The sequence below is a fragment of the Vulpes lagopus genome, chromosome 3, assembly GCF_018345385.1.
Source record: "Vulpes lagopus strain Blue_001 chromosome 3, ASM1834538v1, whole genome shotgun sequence".
NCBI lineage: Eukaryota > Metazoa > Chordata > Mammalia > Carnivora > Canidae > Vulpes > Vulpes lagopus.
Genome location: NC_054826.1, coordinates 62,205,564 through 62,222,087, shown reverse-complemented (window position 1 = coordinate 62,222,087; position 16,524 = coordinate 62,205,564). Strand labels below are relative to the sequence as shown.

Here is a 16,524-nt window from a genome sequence, read left to right as displayed (position 1 = left end):
GGAAAGGGCTTCCCCTAGGTTCTCTAGGGGCATTGTCGACATAAATAATTTGAAACACCAGGTCAGTATATCAGCACCATTTTTGCAGCCTACTCTCTCTCAGTCCCATGAAGAAATACTGTGCCAGTGAGAGTGATCAGTTTGTCTGGCTGTGTCTCTGGCACGAGGGCCTGGGCCTGAGGCTTCAGGACAGCCTGACAGGCATAAGTCCTACTGCTCCTTGGAATGTGAGGGGTAGAGGGTTGGAGCAAACTCAGTGGTCCATTGTGGTTATTCCCAGACATTATTTGTTTAAGATCTGAAGGATCTTATGTCCATTGTCCTGTCTTGTTGAGGAAATGAGGATGATGCTGGCAAATTGAAGCCCTTGGTAGAGGAGCTGCTCTGCTCCTCCTGCACTAGTGTTTTTCTATTTGGCTTGTGCTGTCCCTCTTCTTGTCTCTGTCTCACTCCCGGAGTATAGCACTTAGTCTTGCATAGGATGTTTGCAGAACCTGTGTATAAAAAATGCTCGACAGAACTTAGTTTGGAGAATATAAGATTTAAGGAAGATATGGGAGGTTCACCAATCTGAAGGGTCCTCATGTGGAAGAGAAGAATGCCTTGTTCTTTGAGACCCTATGCTGTTAAATTGGGTTGGTGGGAAAAAATTTGAGGAAGTTTCAGTCCCAGGGGAAAAGCTCTTTCTTTCTTAGGGTTGTCAGGGATGGAACAAGCTACTTTGTGGTGACCCCCCACCCCTCAGCAGATATCTTAGGGAATGGATTCTGATGTGGTTTGGATTTAGGGTTCTACTGATAAGTTGAAATGAAATCTGAGGAAATGGAGATAATACCCCATGGTGAGATCACATCCTGACAGAGTAAGGGCATCCCTTTTCTTTGGTTCTACCTTCCTCTCCTAGGCCAAGTGGACCTCACTCTTGGATACTGTACCCTGAGTCTTTGACTCTTAGATGCTGCATTCACCCTTACAGGCTTAGCCCCTATTTGTGCTGTTACTCCCCAGCAAACACCCCATTCCATCTGCTGATATTGGCTGACATCTCTCTTCCATAAGTTTCTGGTAGTCATGACCTCTTTTCATGGCCTGTCTAGTCATCACCTTGTTTAGGCCTCAGTTCTTTTGCATGTAGCTCAAGCCAGGAGTCCACGTGTATTGATGTGACAGCTAGGTTGTCATTAAATCCTTACCCAAAACCCGTGATTACCTGAATCTATGAATCTTGACTTATTTGGCTTTGGTGGCGGGGTGGTCTCAGCATTTGTTTTGGTGGAACAGTGGATCCCATTGAAGGAGTGGATCATGGCATAATCTCCCTACCATGCCCTTCTTTGGTATTTTCTCTTTCATGCTCTCCTCATAGAATGTTAGTTTCACAACAGATTCTCATCCTCAAATACATTTTGACCTGCCTGGCTTGACTAAATGTCTCCTAACTTACTCCATTTGTCTTTTCCTAGCTTTGTTCTCCTTTTCCCCTAATTCAGTGCTTTATTGCCACCAGTGAGGCTATTGAGCAATGCTTAGCTCTACCCCAGGCTCTCAGATTGTAAGAGGATGCCAGTCCCTGCTTGTATCTATGCCATTCTTGGATGTTTATTATTATTATTATTATTTTTTTATTTTGTTTCATTCTTGGATGTTTTAATGATAAATTACCCCTTAAATTACTCCTTTATTGAGGACTTTGGAAATAATTTCTTGCTTTCATTACTAGAAAAATATCTTTATGGGTTTACAAATAGCCAAATACTTTACCACGTGGAAACCGCTATATAGAAATGAAAAGCACGATCAACACTTACGTTCATTTATTCTCTCTCAAGTGATTTGGATTTAGTCTTATCTGCCCAGAGAAAAGCTGGGCTGTGTTTCCAGCAGGAGTGAAAAACTAGCCATGCTAGAGACCTCACAGCTCAGTTGATTTCAGTCCTCACCCATGTCATCTCCTGGGAGCAGACTGGACTTGTCAGCTGTTGCACTGTGCCTGACAGAGTCTGTGTTCCTTGCTAGGCCTTTTGTCTCTCGGGGCCCAAATCCTTAACCTTAGACACATCACTGACTTGGAGTGTCTGCTTGATCACCTGGCAAAAGTGACACCAGCTTTGGAGTACCTCAGCCTGCTGGGTAACGTGGCATGTCCCAACGAGCTGGTCAGCTTGGAAAAAGATGAGGAAGACTACAAGAGATACAGGTGAGTCTTTAAGGGGTTTGAACACTGTGGGAAAAAGACAAATAGCATCTTTCGAAGGGGATAGCATTATGGGATACATAATAGATGTTTGGTAAGCATCAGTGGATTTCCCATGATAATACTAAACTTTAACTTTTTGATAACCTATAACCATTGTCTCGCTCCATCAAGGTCACAGGAACCAAGAAACATGAAAATCTGCTAGGTGGTCTAGGCCAGGGGTTAACAAACTTTTTTTTGTAAATAGCTGGGTAATAAATATGTAAAGGCTTTGAAGGTCATATGGTTTCTTTTTTTTTTTTTTTGGTCATATGGTTTCTATCACAATGATTCAACTCTGCTGTTGTAGTGAAGAAGTGGCCATAAGCAATTTGTAAATGAATACGCAGGGCTATGTTTCAATAAAACTTTACTTACAAAAATAAGGAGAGGGCCAGTTTTGACCCATTGGCTACATTTTGTTTACCCGTGCTCCATGTTATAAGATTTTCCCATGGTCAGCCTCAGAGTCACCTTTTAGAGAGAGAACACTTCCCATGAAAATGAGGGAGCTTATATGGGATCCCAAGAGGAACTCCCAGAAGGCCCATAACTTTGTTCCATAAAGCTATGCCTCACTGTCCACCAACCACGTGCTTTGATGAGCTCTAAGGAGAAATGCTTGTCCTCCCCCCCTCTCTACTACTAAACCATGTGCTTTGAAATACCTGACGCAAAGTCACCTGTTTTAGGTAGACTCCTTGAGCTTACCAGTTTTACTAGACTCCTTTTATAATTTTCTTCATTTATTTTGAGTTGTGTGTCTTCATTCTTGACTGTTGTTTTGCAAATGTTTTTAGATGATCTTTTCATATGTGTAGCCTCTTTCTTCATTATGATACAAGCTCTCATTAACATCCTCTCTGAATCAGTGTGGGCAGGGGAGGGGAAAGAAGGAGGGAAATGTAAGGCAGGTAAGGCCGCTAGATAGTAAATTCGGAAGGATTAGGGAAAGAAGATAATGCTTTGAAAGAAACTTGTTCTCTTGGGACTCCTATAAAAATCTGTGGTGATCCATGAAGGAATGAAGTCAGTGGAGTTCATATTGTATAAAGGCAAAGCTGTAGGAGATACTGAAGGCTATTGAACACTGTATATTTTAAAAACATATACACAAAGACACATAAAGCTACAGCAGGAATCTGCTTATATTTCCTTATGGGGAAGCATTGTGTACCTTTAGCCTCATTTTCTAGGTTTCTTGATTAATTTTGTAAGGGGTCTGAGACTATTTTAAATCATCTTAGAATAAAACTCTAACCCTACTTTTTAAGAAATATATTAAGTCTTTCTTCATTATGAAGATTTTCATTTGGATGTGACCCTGCAGATTTGAATGTCAATTCTGTTAGGAGAAATATGATTAATATCCAGCAGGTGAAGAGTTACACATTTCTAAATCAACCTTGTAAGTTGCTTAATCGCTTAGAACTTAATTTGCTTCTTTAACACTCTTATCAACTCTGAAGCCTCTAGGAGCCTGATTTCAGATATGAAGGGGTCTCTTAAAACATGTTTTATCTTCTTGCAGTAATTTATAAGATGTGTCTTGGAGGGGTCTAACAAGTCCAAGAAAGTTCTTCTAGTCAACATTTTTAGAAAACCAAGCATGATTTAGGAAATTTTCATTTGACTTTTTTCTTTAGATTTCTGTGTTTAATTCTTTTTTAAAAAAGGATTTATTTGTTTATTTTACCCGAGAGAGAGCACACGCAGCAGGAGGGCACATGCAGAAAGAGAGAGAGAATCTCAAGCAGACTCCCTTCTGGAGCCAGCTTGAAAATTATTCTTTCTTCTGAGAAGCCGAGTGCTTATAGAGAGATGTATGGCCCTCTGGGTACCTCAAATGCCCACTGCCTATTTGGATTCAGACCCATTTGATGTCAACAAACACAGTCAACAAGCAAGGGATTACCTTCAGACTCAATCCAAGTGGTGGACATTGGGTCCTGATCCTTCAGGGAGGGCTGGGTTCTAGAGGAGTGATTTATCTTGTGTGCTGGCACTGGCACCCACTCAGCCCGACCTCATTACTCCAGTTCTGTTGGGCTTGAGGGATGGGGGGCTGGGAAGGTAGTTTGTTCATGCACATATGGCAAAGTCGCCACGAGGAGCTGGATTCTAAGGGCCACATAACAGCTGAAATCACATCTAGTCAGAATTACCCTAGAAAGTCCATAAATCACCCACAACAATGGCGAGATGCTCACGCTCTGAGAGGAACAGGAAGTAGGAACACTGGAAGGAACATTACATGTGTGCCCATCCAGTCACACATTCACTGCACAGCACATGACGGTTGAGTGGAATGGTAGGCCTATTCTCTAGTGAGTCTAAATTTTTTTGTTCATTTTATTTTTTTATTTTTTATTTCTGGTTGACAAGCACTCTCACACTTACATTTGGATGAGATAAATGTACATATGATGTAGTTCTGTTCTCTGGTCTGTAAGCAGCCCTGCTTTCTTCATCTTGGAGTTTGTGCTTCATTTGCTCCTGAGAAATTTTAGGGTTTTACAATACGGCTGTTGAATCCAGAGTTCTTGTAGTGTTTGAGTTTCTACCAGGCAATGCAGCCTCCTTCTTTTTTTGCCTTTTGGTAAAATATTTTCCTGCCCCTTCCTCCTACAAAGCATGAGGTCTGCCTTCCTTCTAGCTGTTACCCAGAGCCTAATAGTAGGGCCTCTATGTAAATTTATGTGACATTTTCACTAGAAAATTGCTTAAAAAATGAATGATATTTCTACAGTTTACTGTTTTTCACTTTAAGTACATTTTCTGACAATATGTCTTCTATTAATCATTTAAGCAATAGTAGGAGCCTTAAAGGAGTGTATTCAGAAGCAAGAACCCATGGCTCATTTAGTGCTGTCTGAAAAAATTTCTTATTGATTGGCATCCTCTGTGGTTATGTGATGTAATATTTATAATATGTCACCCAGCCATACATCAAAACAAGTACGTCTGTTTCATTTCTCCGGGAGGTGTTGATTTCAGAGAGGTCAGCCCACTTTTAGGTCACGTTGTGGCCAACCACTGGAGCAGAAGTGGGAAGTGACTAGATTTATGGAGTTATTGGAAATGGCTTCACAGATGCTTCACTTTCTGCTGAGTCCTTCCTCCCATCCCCCAAGGTTACCCCTTCTCCTTCCTTCCTTACCCCCTGTGCACACAGTTGGATTTTCTTGGCACATATCCCCACCGTAAAACGGGCTCATTAAATCTGTATGTGAGCATGAACATACTACCAAGTTGTTGAGCAGTGCCCTGGTCCTGCTGGGGCAGGAGCGAACCACGCCTGGGGTTTTTTCTTTGCCATTCATCACAGTTCATGGCTGAGAAATGTCCATTGCCCTGTTATTATAGCAGCTTGAACTTGCCCATGCTTTGCTGTGTGTACACACTGTGCCACTATTGTGGGCTGAATGTTGAATGGAGGTGAACATGATAACAAGCAGCCTTCAGGATTTGGGAGGGAAGAGAGTGGTGAGGCAGAGCTTGGTTGGCTTGGGAGGCCGCCGTCATACTAGGAAACCACCTGAGGCCTCCTGTGGAATTCAACACCAGCCAAAAAATGAGTCACGTATGGGAAACTTGGGTGCGCGGAGTGGTCTGTTTCTCGTCTTCCTTTGCAGTTCTTTTCTTTCTTCTTCCTGCAGGAAAGACAACGGAGTGAAAGTCAACAGTACGCAAGAGCTAGGCCTGGCTTCTCAACTGCAGGATTTGGTCTCATGGTCTCTTGGCTCTACCTCTGTCACCAAACCCTCCTGCCATTCCTTCATTCCCTCCTGCCACTCCAATCTCTGCTTGGCCTCTCCTTCCTCCTGCTTCCTCAGTAGGCCCCTCTGTATTTCTCACAACTTTAAATTATTTAAAACGTGACACCCTTCCTTTGTTCCCTCACAGAGAGCAGCCCGGGGCCTGCCCAGTGTCTGTAGCACTCAGCCAAAGGGAAGGAGGGAGGGACCCTCCGCAGTCTGTTGGCTGTCCCGGGCTGCCACCATTTCCCAGCCGAATAGGAGCTGTTAAACTTGTGGCTTACATAACCCAGCTAGCATTCTCCAGCTAATCTACAATCTGGGCTTTGAAGATCACAAGAAAGCAAAGGTCACGACCCAGAGATCAAAGTGACAGAAGCCCACAGAGTAATTGCTGGTTACCCTCTGTAGAGGGCCTTGCTCTGTCCTGTGGGTGTATTGTTTGCACGGAGACTTCAAACATGCTGCCGGTGAACTGTGAGGAAAATCAGCTGGCCTTTGCCAGTTGTCAGGCATTCATTAATGCTGTAGGTGAGCTCACCTCGGCTCATTAGAGTGAGATCATTGTCATCTCTCTGAGCATCTGGAGTTATTCCACTCACAGTGTTTGTTCATTACTCTTTGGTCTTTATTGACTTTTTCTCACAGTCCTCTTTTACCTGGAGGTGTGAGGGGGTGGTTATATAAGGAAATTGGAGTAATAAGAAAGGAGGCTATGGATGTGTTTATTGGAAATTAACTTGGAGGCACACAGAATTCAAGCAGGCTGAAGCTTAAGAGAGGCTGAGGCGTCATCTAGCCCGTTCTCCTCATTATGCAGATGGAGACACCGAAGCTCAGGAAGGTGGCCTGAACCAAGATCACACAAGCTAAATAAACCCAGAGTCTGGACCCTTTCCTCTACCCGGTCAGTCTCCACGCTTTTTGTTGTGAAGACCTCTCCTCTGTTTCATCTTCTCCCCCTTTCGTCTCTTTAATAAGCTTGGGTTTCTTTACTGAGCTACATCTCAGCCATTGCTAACTTTTGACAATTAGTCAGATGCATTTAGCGGTTGATGAGTGCTCTTGATTAGCATGAGGTAACCAGTGTTACCAAACGGGGTTGAGGTAATGCAGGGAAAAGCAGAGCAGCTTGATATTTTGTTGGCGTGCTCACTCCATCCTGTTAGGCTTTGTGGATGATTGAGAACAGTTCCTTGGTGACCCGTTGCTGACTTCAGGGGCCCCCAGTGGATCATCAGTAGCTTGCACCATGTCTCCCCACCAACCCCCACGCCCGGGGGCAGTAAGGTGGCAAGAGATCATGGGAAGGATGGGCATTCCATGTTGCCATAAATGGAAAGAGGTAGGGAAAACCTCCAGGGGACCCTGCATTCTGATTCCCTTAGGATCTGGAAACTTGGTATTTCTTTAGTAGAGTCTCAGAGGAAGAAACATGGTAGCCAACCGCAGGAGCAGACACTGGGGAGCCGTCTTGGTGTTTCAGTGATTGTGTGGTGTTCCCGGGGAAGCAGCCAGCACCCCCTGGGGTAGCAGTTTGAGCAGGAGGGAAGAGTGTCCCCCTCTCCCTTTGAAGTCTAGATGAAAAATGCCAGAGCTTTGCGATTTGGGCAGAGAAAATTGATTTGGGAGCAAAACACAAACAGAAAAGGCCCTCTGCTCTTCCTTTTCTCCCCCTGCCAGTATGTAGGTGTCTCCTCAGAGGAGTCCTTTAAGAAAAGGGAGCATGCCATAGGAAAAGAGAGAGAACCTGCAGGGCTCTGTGTGCGGGTCTCACTTTTAGAGAATCTGCTTTTAGACAGAAACGAATGATGAGCCTTCGTACACGTTCCCAGCATCCCAGATTTCTCCTAGATGACCTCACCTTCCCCATCGCAGCCAGAGCGCCCCTGACTTCCAGCGCCCAGCCCCAGGACTTTGGCCCAGCCACCTTGGGAAGGTCAGGAAAATTAGAGTCGCCCTCAGGAGCTAGGGACGTGAGACTCAGAACTTAGACCGATCTCTTTTCATTAAGCAGGGCCCTGGCTTAACAAGCGGTTTTATAAATCTGAAGCTGTCTCCGGGTGTCGCAGGATTTATAGACGGGGGTTTCTGCCATAAAGTGGTTTATGATGGCTGCCTTCTGTGTTATTAGTAGCTGTCTCTTCCTTCAACCATTGCTGTTTGATAATAGCCTTAAAACACCCAGAATTACTTACCTGCAAGCCCCATTCCCGATAGCCCCTGTTGACAGTCTGAATAAGTTTACTGCCCTTTTGTTGTACTTTACCTTCAAAACAAACTGATTGAACCATCAATAGCTCGTGGAAGCTGACAGAGGCATGTCATCTGGACTAGCCCTTGTGATTGCAGGTTATCTGGGGGAGTTAGCCTTCTCGCATTGTTAACTGAAGTGTTTTATGTACTATGCAACTTTAGGATACGGCTGTGATAACCCCAGTAACTAAGTAATACATCACGGTAAAGAGATTTTGGTGCAACAAATAACCCTGGATTAAATTTACAAGGGTTGAATTGATATTGTAAAGGCCTTCATTCTGTGGCTCCGGGAATCCTCGGTTGTATTTTTATGGCAAACTTGTATTATACCCGGGATGGAAGCTGCAGCTTTTGACACCCTGACACGACCTAGAACAAAGGGAAATAGATCTCCCAAGCCCGGGATGGGACAGGCGGGCAGAGAGCCCACTGACTTATCACTTGGCAGGGTGTTGGGAGCTAGTTGCAAACCGCCAAGGGGCAGAGAGATGTGTTGGATGTGGCTGCCCTCCGGGCCCTCTGTACCAGATACGGGGCATGGCAGACTGGCAGCAGAATCGGGAGGGAGATTCCCTATCACGTCACCAACCTCGTAATTCCAAAGCTGTTATTCCTCATGGTGTTAATTTTATTTGGACAGAGGCTTGCAGCAGGACCAGTGGCATCAGCCTCGCCGCCCCTGCCTGGGAACTTGCTAGAAATGTGTATTCCAGGCCCTACGGCAGATGTAGGGAATCAGAAATTCTGGGGATGAGGTCCTGTGATCTGTGTTTCAGCAAGCCAGATTCGAGGGGTTGCCGATGCCCTCTTAAGTTTGAGAATGTCTGTGCTGGAATCTAAGCTCCTTGAGAGCAGGGACCTTGTCTGTTTTGCGAATCACCTTATTCTCTGCACCTGGCACAGTTTGTGACGGGTGGTAGCAGCTCAGCAATTACTGGTTGTGTGAGTGCATGTATGAAGACGACTCGGGGGCGGGCGGGGGGGGGAGGTATCTTTGGACCTGGGCTGAGTCTCAGGCTGAGTTATCTGGGCCAGGCCTTCCTGGTGTCCCTCACACCTCTCCAGGCATCAACCACCTAGAAGCCCCAGAATGGCCGTGAGGATGGGAGCCAAGTCAGCCCTAGTTTCAGGGATGAGTGGCAGCCTATTTCATGGGCTGTTTCTTCGATTGTATAAGAAGAGTGCTCTGAAAACAGCAGCTCTTTGTCATCTAACATTTTTAACTAGCTTAAAAGCCAGCACCTCTCTCTCTCTCTCTCTCTCTCCTTTGATTTCAGGGCTGTGATCCAAAGTGGGGCAAAATGACAACGTGCTGTCTGTTGTCATCATGGTTCCTGCCAGCCCCGTGAAGACATCTTTCATTCCATCATTAAACATTGGCTGATTTTCTAATACTGATGTTTTCTTCACCTGAATATTCATCTTTTCCCACCCTACACTTAGTGGGTGTCTTTACTCCTCTGAGCGTCACTCCTGACATATTGTTTCCGTCTGTACATGTCTTTATTTGAAAGAATCTGTTGTCATCAAGACTTTGCTGCTATAAGCAGAAGATGGAAGTTTTCTCTGACACTGACTGAGGCCAGTGGGAGTTCTACTGGAGGAGAGAAGTTCATCTGAGGCTTTTTGGAAACTTTCTGATTTTGGAGGAGGCTAGAGGGTATTTGGAAAGGGAAGGGAGAGGTTCAGGGAGAAGTTGGAAAGAAGAGGATAGATTGAGACTAGGGAGGAAGTGGACAGTCCAATTTCTGGGACCTCAGATGTTGGGGTGGCCATTTCTGGGGAAGAAAACTGTACCTCAAAAATAACTCAAGAGTCTTGTCACTTGAAGGAGTATTTTGACGGGAAGCTGCTAAGCTGTTTTCTCTGGTGTTTCAGCAGTCAGCCAGATCTTGGGCAAGTATATGGGGGCCACCTGGTGACGTGAGACCTCTAATGAATGTGGGAGCTGGCCTCCGGTGCCCAAGGCTCCTGTGAGGAGGGGGGCATGCTACACACTCTAGGTCACATTTGCACTGAGAAAAAGCTCGGTGCCCAGGGTTGACTTAGGGTTTGGTTCTTTGAAGATCATCACTTGAGGTTTCTTGTTTCTCCTCCTTTTCCTCTAGCCATGAGCTTTCAGTCATCCAGTGTGTGATGTTTGGTCCCTTTCTCTGTGCTCCCAGAATTGCTTTGCACATAATTCCAATCTCAGCACTTAGCTGTGTGAATTTCTACTGTGTCTATTTGAGTCTATCTTCCCCATTACACCGAGAACCCCTGTAAGAGCAGGAATTGTGTTGTAATCACCTCTCTATAGCTGGGTCCTGGTACATGGCAGGTGCTCAAGAAATATTTGTATAACTGAAATAAACTCTATCGAGTCTAGTCTAATGCTACTTCTTGAGAGAGTATGAGGATGAGAAAAAAAAAATGTCCTTGCCTTTAAGAAGCTTACAGGTGAGGACATCAACTGAACACCAATAAAATGAATAAAAAACGTAAAAACAAACAACCAAGCGTTAGATGGCATGGTGCTCCCAGTATATCCCGGGAGTACAGAGAAGGAAGAAAACAGTGTGGTCTGGAGATGCAGGAGAAAGGTTCATGTGGGTTGGGATTTGAAAGATGAGTAAACACTGAGGAGGCTGAGTATAGGAAGGAAACGCCAGATTCCAATGGAGATAATCTACTACTCTTGACACTGGGTACTTACCTCTTCTTCCTAAATGGGACAGGGTCTAAACAATTGTTCCTTTAAGTGATCAAGTATGGGGGCTCGACAGAAATCTGGGTTGATAACTGTCCCTGAGGAAGCAGAAGAATAGGCAGGTTTCTATGCCTTTTATATATTTATTTATATGTTTATATATCTATCCCGTGGCCACGTGGATCTTCTCATCAATTCCAAATATACCTGCCTAATATTTTCTCACACAAGTAGCCATTAACTTATCCTTGGAGGCCATGATGGACACCAAAGACTCTTTCTGGGGGGAATTTGCATTAGTATTTATTGGGCTATTAAATTAATATCTCCTAGAGGGACACCTGGGTGGCTCAGCAGTTGAGCGTCTGTCTTTGGCTCAGGGTGTGATCCCGGGGTTCTGGGATCGAGTTCTGCTTTAGGCTCCCTGTGAGGAGCCTGCTTCTCCCTCTGCCTGTGTCTCTGCCTCTCTTTCTGTCTCTCTCATGAATAAATAAATAAAATATTTTAAAAAATCCTCTAGAATCTTATTCTTCTTGTTTTACCTTGGTAAAGATAATCGTCATCATGCCAGTGTGGAAGTAACTCAGGGATGGTCCCTGTTTGATTCTTCAAGGAAGCATTTCTCAGCTATGTGTGCTCCTAGCTTCTATCCTGAAGTCATCCATGTTATCACAACCTGTGTTCTAGTTATTGTCCTGGATGGCCAATGTCTCCCATCTTAGTTTCAAACTGAAGATTTGTTTTGTTTTAAAGATTTATTTTCAAGTAATCTCTATCCCCATTGTGGGGCTTGAACTTACAGCCTCAAAATCAAGAGTCACATGCTTTACCGACTGAGTCAGCTAGGCATCCCAAAGATTGCTTTTATCTCAGAAATGAGAGTTATGACCCACAGGAAGGCAGTGACACAAATGGTACAATTAGGTTGTAGATTAGTTTCTCTGAGAACTTTCTGCATGGCAAAGAAGCTGGGCCCATTTCCAGAATGGAAGGGCAGGGGAATACAGGATCCTCCTGGCTCATCCAGGTATGTGTGTGTGTGTGTGTGTGTGTGTGTGTGTGTGTGTGTGTGTGTCTATATTTGAATCAAGAGCAATCGTTAGTGTGTATTTTTGAGGTTTAGTTGTGTGTGTGAAATATAATTATTTGGATTTCTGCAAAGAGTGATTGTTCATTCTTTGTGAAAGAGAAGCAGCAACCAAGATCTAAACTTCTGAAGACCTAATGATGTAGATCCCTTAGCATGAGACAAATTGCATGGATCTTTGAGGCCATTGCCTACCCTCCTGAGTTGTCTCTGTTTTCTTTCAGATGCTTTGTTCTGCACAAGCTGCCCAATTTGAAGTTTCTGGATGCCCGGAAAGTAACCAGACAAGAACGAGAGGAAGCTTTGATCAGAGGGTCATTCATGAAGGTGGTGAAGCCCAAGGTAAGCTGCCAACTTTCTGATCTTCACAAGGGATTTATGTCTTGCCCTACTGGTTATTCTTTGACCACAGAGGACCTTTTTCTGTGTTTGGAATGCAGGAGAGATCTCCAACCAGGGTTTTATCCGTGGATACGCTGTTGGCCTAGCAAGATGTAGGACTGGGAATAAATTGGGTCTTCCTGCGATCTATCTTAGGGGACCTCATTTGGAAGGTGATTTCACCCAGGTGGCTCTTTTACCAATAAAGCAGCACCATATACAGCCCAGTGGTGACATTCTGGGGGGCAGATTTCAAAGTGCCTTCTTGAAGATGTTTCATTTACAAGGTGGGGTCTCTACAGGTCTGTTGCTGAGAAAGGAAAAAGAAGAAAGCCTGGGGCATTTCCTTTTCCTCAGGAGGGTAGGACTATTCTAGTAACCCAGAAGGAGCTCTTCTTTCTTGGGGCCATAGTGGAGGTAGGGGAGAGTGATTTTCTTCTGTTCACAGGTATGAAGGCTCAACAGGTCTTGGAGATATTATTAGTGGGAAAGGCCTTTTCTTCCCCCCTGACAATGTGACCTGGGACTAGCGTATCCTCTCTAGATGCAGGTCTCCAGAGCTCTTAGGAATAGTTTTACTGCCCTTTCCTTTATCAGCTGAGTCTGCATTGAGCCCATGGAAGTGCATATGGTGCCATCTTCATGACAGGAGGATAAGGCAGGAGATATATGGCTTTGAGTCTTGGATTCAGAGTCAAGGAAATGTTTAAGGATGTGGAAAGTCATCTCTTTGGGAGGAGTTGGGATCCTTCTGTGAATCCCAGGGCTGGGGAATGGACCAGATGACCCCTGATGACCCCTTTCAAGGTCCATCACTGCCCCAGAGCCCAGTGGAGCTACTTAGGGCCCCCCTTTCCTGTGGGACCCTAGCTTGTGTGTTGAAAACATTGGCCCAGAAATCCTGGAGGTCTAGTTTGTCCTTGCCTATTGACTTAGAGCACCTTGCACATGCATTGGAAATGATTAAGAGGGAAAGAGAAAAAAACAAACAGAACCAAAACAGAAAAACGAAACCTCTTCCATCAAGTTGCTCAGCTGGCAGCAGACCTCGGGCCACTTTCTCTCCCTGAATCCATGAGGTGCAACTTATTTCCCGTTATGCTGAATAAAATTGCTAACAGTTGTGGAAATATATGATACGGAGGGTATAATACTGGCAGATAAATGTATTGTTACCTATTTCAGCGTGTGGGAAATTAATTGAGTGATTCGTTTCATAGCTATTAAAGTGTTAACAGTTTTCCTTATCGAGGCAGAGATTTGATGTATTGCTCATGACTGCCTTTAGTTATTCCAGCTTTTGTAATTTTGTCCAAATGAAATAATTTATTTCTTGGCCTCCTTTTTTTTTTCAAGTTAAAAGATTCCAGAGGCAGCCAACATCGGCAAACAAAGGACAACAAATGAACTGTTTATAATACGTTGGGTTCCTGCCCATTCAACATTTTCCACCCTTACGTCTGCCTGCACTTTATAGGACAGATCAATATTTCTCTCCTGCTCCCCCTGTTCCCAACAGGGGAAGCTCTGTGTTGTCACAGGAAATCTGAAGGGGCACCAATTATAATACCCATCATGGTTGTGTGGGGTGCTCCATGTGTGCTCACCATGGTCCTCAGGCTCTGTGTGTACAGATCTGGGAGTCCTCAAATCACCCTGAAATATAGGAGGTGATACAGGTGGGATAACTGAGGCCAAGAGGTGTTCATTGGGCAGCCTGGCTAGGAAGAGCTGACACTGGAGCTTTCCTGGTGTGTCTGCCCACAGAGCCACATCGTTCAACTCAGGTCTTACCTCTGGAGCAAGTGAGTCGAACATTTTCCCCCATGCATTTCTCTGTTCTAAATAAAAACCTCATAAGAAGGCCTAAAAGAAGAAAACAGGTAAAAGCTGAATTGCTCTCTTGGGGTAGAGGGGGCAACAGGGACCCAAATCCCCGCTGGCTTTGGAAGCAAGTAGGTATGGCTCCTTAAAATCCAGTAGGAGCCGGCTCTGAGTCATTAACAGCATCAGCAGAAATGCTCTTCAAAGCTCCAAATTACTTTCTAATCAATTATAGAATTAGCTTATGTTTGTGTGATTGACTCCCACGTCTTTGCTAATGGTATTAGGCTTAAAAATACCCATTAATTATTTGAGGAGAGACAGACATAACTCTGACAAAGAATGAGGATCTTCACTCCGTAGCTTTCTGGAGTGTCACATGATTTTCAAACTGGAGAGGACTTCAGAAATCACCTGGTCTGGGCTCTCATTTTGTGGGTGAAGGAACCAGGTGAGGATGGAGCTTCCTTCCTATGGCCCCTACAGCCTGGCAGAGCTGGGATCAGAACCCAGGGACCTGGGCTTCCAGTTGGGTGCCGTATCTATGCCATGATGCTTCAGGTGCACCAGAGGCCTTCCCTGGGTCTTGCTCTCATAGCAAACTGTATGCTTCTCTTGAACGCCAGGCGATTCCCTTCGGCCTGGTTTCAGAGACACGCATTGGTACTTCTCTGGCAGATAGAAAGAGGCCAAATGAGCTTCTTGCTGAATTAGTAAATTGGTGTTCAAAGGGCTGGTTTTCGCCTGCTCACAGTGTGTACAGACATATGTTTGTTCCTGCGCAGGTGTGTATATTCGCTTTCTATCTCTGTGTGTATATACATATGTATGTTTGGGGGGTCTGTGTACACCCGGAGTCGGCTTCTAAGTGGAGAGCAATTTACTCCCCGTGAATTGCCGACGCTGTGCTGAGCACACTTGGTGAAGCCCTATTTTTCATCACAGAATCGGGATCTCAAGTTGGCTTCTGTCCTTTCTCAGGCAGCAGCGGCCTGTTGTGCTTATTCAGCAGAATGCTCTGATGGATGATCAAGGAGGCCGTGATTTGGGGAGCTGTTTTCATTTTATTCCTGACATAAAGTATTTGGGAGAATGGAAAATGCCTCTCCAATCACAGCCCTTGCCTTGGAGGTAGGGAACAGGCGGTCCGGGTGTTCTAGGCTGACGCAAATGCAAAATCATCCAGGAGCTAATAAACCCTCTATGTCACAAAGGTTTGATTTGGTACCCGGCAGGCCCTGGCGCTTGAGTGCGAGTTTGCTCTAGCCTTCTCCCGTGATGACACATGCCCCCCTTCGTTGCTGCCTTGTGGCTTTTGTTGTTTAAAGGCTGCTTTCTCTCCGAGAGCTCTGATAGTCCTCTAGAAAGACACCATCATTCATTAGGGAAGTGATAGCTAAGGCTCCAATTGACTCCTCCAGTCTGGTGTGTTTGTGTTGTTAGCTAAGGAATCTACAACAGCTAGGCTTTGCTCCTTTCCTGGAACTGTAAAGAAAATAGGTATCTTTTGCAAATACTGGCCCCTGGAATCATGCCATCGTCAATGCCAAGGGCACCAAGCTGGACGCTGAGAAGGCGGAGGCCCCCAAAGAAAGGCTTCTGTGATGGCAAGGCCATGATCCCCTCTCGCCACATCAGGAAACATAAACCAAAGGGGTGCAAGGCCTGTCCAGGGGGGTATGCATGGCGGACATGCCAGCCCTACGCATCAGACAGTTCAAGAACCCGACAGTCAGAATTGCTTAATTATGTCCTGGCTTTGTAATTATTCATCCCTGTTCTGGCAAAGAGTACAGTTGTCATTTCTTTGACATAATTATTTAAAGCTGAGCCCTCTTGTTTACAGGCATGTACATGAAGTTGGCTACCAACTGTGTAATCTTCAGAACCTTATAGAAGCAGTGGGGAGAGCAGCTAGACTGAGAATCACAGCCTGTGTGAGAAAGTGTTTTGACACGTGGACTTTTGCTTATAATTGTGGCCATTCTGCTGTAGGTGACAGAAGGTAACAGGAGTGTTTGTGAGTGTCAGTGTTTTCTTGAAAACCTGTGATGTATGCCTTTATGTGGGCATGCTTGGGTTTCCTATCACATGTAGTTTGTGCATTTATGTAGTTTTGTATATTTGTGTGTGTGTGTGTGTGTGTGTGTGTATCTTTGGGATGTTTTTTTTTTTCCCCAGTGGGTTGGAGGCTGTGTGTGTGTGTGTGTGTGTGTGTGTGTGTGTGTGAGAGAGAGAGAGAGAGAGAGAGAGAGAGACAGAGACAGAAGTAGGGGGTCAAGAAGGGGAG

The 16,524-nt window shown here is 45.0% G+C and overlaps 1 protein-coding gene across 2 annotated transcripts in view; it reads left to right on the top strand.

The window, feature by feature from the left end:
• LRMDA (leucine rich melanocyte differentiation associated) overlaps positions 1-16,524 on the top strand; it is a 1,012,499-nt gene that overhangs the window by 579,330 nt on the left and 416,645 nt on the right. For both annotated transcript variants that reach the window (XR_005987010.1, XM_041750735.1), the window contains exons 4-5: positions 2,058-2,197; positions 12,254-12,371. Coding sequence is in view for 1 of the 2 variants with exons in the window: in XM_041750735.1 (XP_041606669.1) it covers positions 2,058-2,197; positions 12,254-12,371 (258 nt within the window). In the remaining variant the exon portion in view is untranslated. The remainder of the gene's footprint in view (positions 1-2,057; positions 2,198-12,253; positions 12,372-16,524) is intronic.